Source organism: Mercenaria mercenaria, chromosome 3 (genome assembly GCF_021730395.1).
Source record: "Mercenaria mercenaria strain notata chromosome 3, MADL_Memer_1, whole genome shotgun sequence".
In the NCBI taxonomy this organism is placed as follows: Eukaryota; Metazoa; Mollusca; class Bivalvia; order Venerida; family Veneridae; genus Mercenaria; species Mercenaria mercenaria.
In genome coordinates, this window is record NC_069363.1 from 82,610,831 (window position 1) to 82,617,785 (window position 6,955).

At 34.7% G+C, this 6,955-nt stretch overlaps 1 protein-coding gene across 1 annotated transcript in view; it reads right to left on the reverse strand.

Moving 5' to 3' along the window:
* Positions 1 to 970, reverse strand: part of LOC123524249 (thimet oligopeptidase-like) — a 50,396-nt gene extending 49,426 nt beyond the window's left edge. Inside the window, exon 1 of the mRNA XM_045302310.2 lies at positions 631 to 970. Within this exon, the coding sequence (XP_045158245.2) occupies positions 631 to 960 (330 nt within the window). The 5' untranslated portion in view covers positions 961 to 970. The remainder of the gene's footprint in view (positions 1 to 630) is intronic.
* Between the last annotated feature and the right edge of the window lie 5,985 nt (positions 971 to 6,955).

Below are 6,955 nucleotides of genomic sequence, written 5' to 3' on the forward strand. Positions count from 1 at the left end.
TTCCCAACAATCCTGATGTTGCTGAACTAAAATCAACAAAATAAGCTCAGTTAACACAACACTATCTGAAAAAAAAAACTACAATGTTATTTCAACTATTGTTTCTCAAAGACGCTCCCTCCATACCTGTACGGCTGTACCTATTAATTAATATGGCATCAAACAAAATATATAATTTTGTTACAAGTTTATTTTCACCACTGGTAATATTATGTTTAGTTTTTTTTGGTTTAATGCTGTTTTTCAACAGTATTTCAGTCATGTATCGGCGGGCAGTTAACATAACCAGTGTTCCTGGATTCTGTACCAGTACTAACCTGTTCTTTTTGAGTAACTGCCCACTTCCCCACATGAATTATCAGAGGTGGAGGACGAATGATTTCGCGCGGATATCCCTATATATTATAATAATGCTCAATTTCAGACATCAACACAATTCCCAAGATAAAAAAGTGACTTTAAAGTTCAAAAAATTATACACACTTCCAAGACAGTGCCTCATCAACATGTACAAGACTTACACAACATGAATATTTTCTATATAATGCTTAATTTCGGACACTGACGTATCCGAACTGACTAACACTAGTAACCGTGAACAAAGATGTAAAAACAATATTATATGGCTACCTTTACTACATTTTCATATGTAACGTCATTTGCATTAACAGCACCAACGGTGTCGTAGATTGCTTTATTTTTCGTTATGAGTTCTTCAGTGGATTTCTCGATCAGCTCCTGGGTGAGTTTCCAGTTTAGCCGGTTACCGGATGCCTTAGTCATTCTCAAATTTGTGGATGAAAAATGAAATTTTCTGTAAATCAGTTGTAACCTACAGTTAATAAAAGAGAGGTGAATACTTTGGGAGGACTTTACACAACTGACAGTCGATATACTTGGTAAAATTCTACTTGAAATAAACCCAAGACGCCGGATCGATGTTGCCATCAAATGATGCATTCGGTTAAAAAAAAGTCTACTTTCGATAGAAATAATATTCTAAATCTTAATCGAATTTGAAATTTTGTAGAAAATAGGGATCCGGACATTTGTCCCAACCCAACCCGAGTACCTCTGTAGAGCTATTTTCCTTATTTTCTTTGCAATTCTTTTTGCTAAAATCACATGACAGATCTATGCAGGTAACATTTTCATAATGAAATAACAACATGACAAAATTTTTTCATGGAAACTTAGATGATACACCACCAGTATAATTTGGGGTCTCATTTTTTAGCTGATTTTGCAGTTTGTGTGTTTGACTGAAATTATTTTTCTTGCATCAAACATGACCCCCACTTTTCTTTTGATTTTTAGTTAGCACTGACAATATTCTTCAAGAAAATGTAAGTTACAGAAATTTAAAATGGGTCCTAATGTGTGCTGCGGTCATTGGAAATAGGTCAATTTTATATAGAATAAAGAACAACAACTATTTAGTGTGTTATAACCTACAATGCTGGCTAGAGGTCCGGAAATCAATCAGTATTTACAATATTATCTTTAAACCGGGAGATGTTTTCAAATGTTTGCTCTCGTATTTTTCTCATCTTTTTAAATACATTGTAAGTGACAGGAAACAAGTAGAATTCATTTATAATTCTTTAATCCCGAGAAAAATACGATCGCAAATTCGATAAATAATAAATACGACCGCAATGTGTACGCCATAATCGGGAGCTTTTATAAAATTCTTGTTTTCCTCAGCACTAATAAATCTGAATAATAAACTTAATGTTTTCTTTAGTATTTAAGACATGGATTGTGCTCATGAACCGTTTTACTGCTCCAGTAAATAAGTAAATAACGGTGACTACCGGACACCGCTGTTATAATTTCATGCCTAGAACCCGGGTGAGATTAATTATAAATATTTACAAAAAAACATAATAAACGGCAACTTTATGACAACCAAACATAACTTTTACCAGCAATCACCTTATACACTATGAATACAGTACATGATCCGGCTTGACATTTCCAACATCCAGTGCAGCATGTCGAACCAGCTCGAACATCAGAATGAATATCGCGCAGACATAGAATTTAGAGCTAGCTTGAAGATCGCAATTCAGTTTTAAACCATTCTGACCGACTAGAAATTCATGCTATCCCAAACATAAAAAAGACCACATAAACACTGTCAATAAACGCCACCAAAACTATGATCCGCAAGCGAGTTGTTAGTTCAATAAACACCATGAAAACCATGCTACAATTTCACATGCAAATGAGCCAATGGATCGCTAATTAACGTAAATGTGTCGTTTAACAACACGCTAAGGGAGCGCATAATAGATCGCTTAAATGGAACACATAATAGACCGCTTAATGGATCGCATAATAGATCATTTAATGGATCGCATAATAGATCGCTCAATGTAATGCATTTCATCAAACAGATACATTCCTAACAATAGGCTATATTCAAGTTTTGGCAAATTACTCATGTGTAGCCTAGATTTACAAAGATGCACTTACAGTAATTGTTGAAAAGGCCTTTCCGTTTAAAGTATTAAAGGATGGTTACAATATTGTTATATAAATTATGCATGACATGATACAAATTTAGTAATCGTACAACATTTTCATGATCATTGCGATTCAGTTTTACACAAATCATTTAATAAATCATGCAGCTAACAGAAACTGAATCTTTATGAAATACGGATAAACAAAGAGAAACATACATTAGCTAGTTTTTATAATGTACAGTAAGTATGCCATTTGAATCAGCATTTCAAAAAACTATTATGTTATATTAAATAAAATCTTGGAATTCTATCATACAGTTATTTTATTGAAATATCTTTAAAAAAATCACAACGTAAACATGCATTTATGTATACTTAATTGTAAATATTAAGAAAATACATTTATTTATAAATAATAGAAAATAAATGAAATAACAACCACCATTTCCTCTTCTATTAATCTACACTGTCCATCCTCTATTCTTATTACCTACAAAATGCACTAATTTATGCCCCTCTATATTATTCCTAAGACAAGATTTAAGAAATAATTTATAACAAAACAATGCTTTATCACTATTTATACACGATAGGCGGTTATACGTCGGGCGTAATAATTTCACGAGAGCGTAACAAAAACATTGACGTCATCGCACGTTAACGTGACGTTATTCTAGCGTAAGAGAATAACGTCACGTTAACGTGCGATGACGTCAAAGTTTTTGTTGCGACCAAGAAAGAGCGTTACTATATTTTATCTACTGTTTTAGATTCAGGGCATATTAGAATCGAAATAATTCATACCAAAAGAGTGTTTCAACACTATTTATACACTCGGGCGGTAATACGTCGTACAAATAATTTCACTCGGGCCGCTCCCTCGTGAAATTATTACACCCGACGTATAACCGCCCATCGTGCATAAAGAGTGTTAAAACACTCTTTTGCTATAAAGTATTTCTTAAACTTAACCATGGCAACTAGATGATAAGCCGTGAATGTAAATTGGAGGGATTAAAACCATATGTTTTCTGATAAAAGAGGAGAAAGCCTTCTGAATGACACTGTAAAGTTAATAACTCGCATCCAAATCGCAATCCATTTAGTGGAACATGTTCCATTAGCGATCCATTACAACTATTTCTTGATTGTTTCAATGGATCGCACTAAGAAAACCGAAAAAGCGGTTTTGACAGTGTTTACAAGGTGTTTTGATAGTGTTTATCATGAAAATTTTGGGTTATAACTAGAAAATTTTGAATTTCGATCTTCCAGCTGGCTCTTATTTCAAATCAACTCGAAATTTGGTGATTTCTCTTGCTCGAAGTTACTTCAGTTCGATATTCGTCCGTTTGAAAATTTGATTTCTTCTTACATTCCTTAGATTTCGACAGACTGGAATTTCAATGCTGGCCCGAATTTAAAACTGAATATTAAGAGTTTCGAGCTAGACTCTGATTCAAATTTCAACCTACAAGCTGTTTAAAATTGATAAAAAAAAGACTGTAAAATATCGGATGACGAAGCGTATTCGTCAATTTGTGTTTTTATCGTTAGGTACTTTAAATTCCGTAAGAACTGACGGAAATATACGAGAATGTTTTTAAAGTCTTGCCGTTAACGAAAAAATATCTATACTTATCTACAAAACGCTTCCAAAAGACCTTTTTCTTCTTCACCTAAAAAACTGAATTTGAAATGAAACAACAGTTAAATGAATATAGATTACTAAGCCGTTTGAAATGGTGTTATCGTGCAAATAATAAACTTTTTTGATCTTTGTCAAACAGAAGTAATTTCAGTAAATTATCCGTATTTTACTATATATCCAATTGAAAATAGACAAAGTATACCCCAAAAGACCATTTTCTTTTAAATTCATTTTCATAAGAAAAACAATATACTGAATATGATCACATCGCTTTCAAAAGCTAAAATATCTGTAATTCTTTTCCATAAATTAGAAGAAAGTGAAGTTCCTCTCTTTGGCTATATAAAATATTTTCACTCGTGCGAAAATCGATGAGTCTTCTTCTTCTGCTTCTTCTTGGCGTTCAGCGATGGGTCTAATTTTGCAAGATGTTCTTCAAAATACTGTGCATTTTCGCATAATGTGAAGAAATATACATATACATGTGAAAGAATGTCACTATGCGTGTAATAACAGGGTGAAACATCACCTGTATATCAGATAACTCCATCTCTGCATTATCCCTAGCATGGAATACTTCGACGAAGTTGTGGCAAATATGCTGGTTGGCTGATGTTTACGTTATTTTTTTTACTCTTTCTTATCTATAACATTTTAACAACCCTGTCACTTTTCACACTGTTACTGAAAGAATTGTCTTTGGGTTATTTCAACAACAACAAAAACAGCAACAACAAAACAAACAAACAAACAAAAAAAAACAAAAAACAAACATTCCTCATTAATCGCCGACCCATAGCTTATCCGTAGAGAGTCTGCTACCAGTAGGGGAGAAGGAGTTGTGGTATCTGTTGGTGCTGACGAAGAGAGGAGGAAGCCTGTTGACCGCATGTCTAGAAACAAGTTAGACGAATATATGAGGCAACTGCACGGAATGTTCAAAATTTCCAACACCCTCTGTCACCTGTCACTGGCTTGAGCAAAACTCTAGTATAATAAAACGGACTCCACGATCCCAAAGAACCCGAAAGTATTGGCTATGTTAGGAAAGCTCCACGCATTTGACACACATTTTTACTGTGGTTTGACTAAGGCAATTTAGTATATAGTATTTGCTCCATTTGAGCAGGCAGAGAAGTTTTGTTCGGAGAAGCGCTAGTCTATGTGCTTTTTCCATGAAAACGTACCATCAATAATATTGTAATTCCAAGGTATTTTGAACCTCAGGTCAATCGCAGCCGTTGGTCATGTACGGAATCAGTTGTATCTTGCTAGTTATCCTCGTTGCAACAGAGTCAAAAGCCTTTTTCTCGCTCATCTTCCCAATGTTGCTGGTAATCTAAATCTGCCTGGAACTGTTTTTGGTCTTCTTAAGTCCAGATAAGATGATACGTTACAGCATGCTCTCATCGGCAAAAAGGCTAACATTGAATCATCACCTGATCGTAAGTCATTTTTGTAAAGGAGAAAGAGTTGAGGTCCATAACCGTTTGCAGAGGAAACCAGATGTAACCGTAGCAGCGGAGAAAGAATGGCCTTCAATGACTATTTTCTGTGATATGCCATCGGCGAAACTCTTTAGTCAACTTTATGGTTTAACAGCAAGACGTTCATGTGTGGTGGAAGAGCCTTTAAGAAAGCTTTGATGTACCCAAAGAGTATATTAACCATGCACTTATAATATTATTGTTTGTTGTTAAGACCTAATAATATGGTCTGGTTACGTTTCGCAGGACTACTTTTCTCTATCTGAGAGTTAGTTCCATAAAAGAAAATTCGAGTCATTTACAATTATACACATCATAGCATTGCTTGAAAAGTATCGTAAAACATGTGGGTGTCAGTTTTAACCTATGTCTGTCAGACCGTCCGCATTTGAATAAGTTTCAACACTGTATCATATCTACTAGAAGAAGAATCGAATATAGTAATATATTAAAGAAGGTTTTAACCCCCAATCAAGACAATTGACCTTTAACTACATAATTTGGAATATCTCGCAACAAGTTGCTTGCTAAGCATAATGCAGTCACTCTGTACTGCAGCAGCAGAATAACTATTACATAGTTACACTGAAGGTTTTCAACGCAAATCGATATACAAACTTAGAAATTCTAAGGGTTATTTAACAGTCATTTAAACATTTACATTTCAAAATCTGATTTTAAGTACAGAAATACGTGAAACTTTATGAAACACAATTGCTGTCACGTGAATGTTGTCCAGTAAGGATATAACTATTTATTAAGCAAAAATAATGTCATGCATGCAACCATTTAATACACACAGTCATACTCAATACCATTGAAACTATCTCTTGTTAAAAACAAGCGCTTTGTTGAATGTTTTCCCAAAGTATATCAAATCAAGCACTATGATTTGACTTATTCACCGAACTACTGGCAACTTCTGAACACTATCTTTAAAAAAAATCCTTTACAGAGTGCATTTGCAAATCGGCAGTTACCTGCCAGAGGGGACGTAACTGCATACATAAACGTAACAAAAACACAAGGCGTACACAAGTTATGTAGTAATTTTATATGTAACACATTTCTTATACGTTTATTCTTTGCACATGTTAGTATATTCATAACAGCTTTAGACCTCCAAACATGTATATCAACACTTTCTCCTCACTTCCCCTTTCGCCCCCTGCTATCCTTTCCCCTTGCATTTGCGCTCCTTTGCTTTGGCATCCCCTCTCCTTTTACTATGAGTAAGTTATCGTGCCCAGCCGGGATCCTTAGGCGGTGCCCGATTGTTGTTTTTTCCTGCTTATGTGTGTGCTTGTGCGTCTGTGTGGCTTGGGCGTAGCTCTACAGTGTTA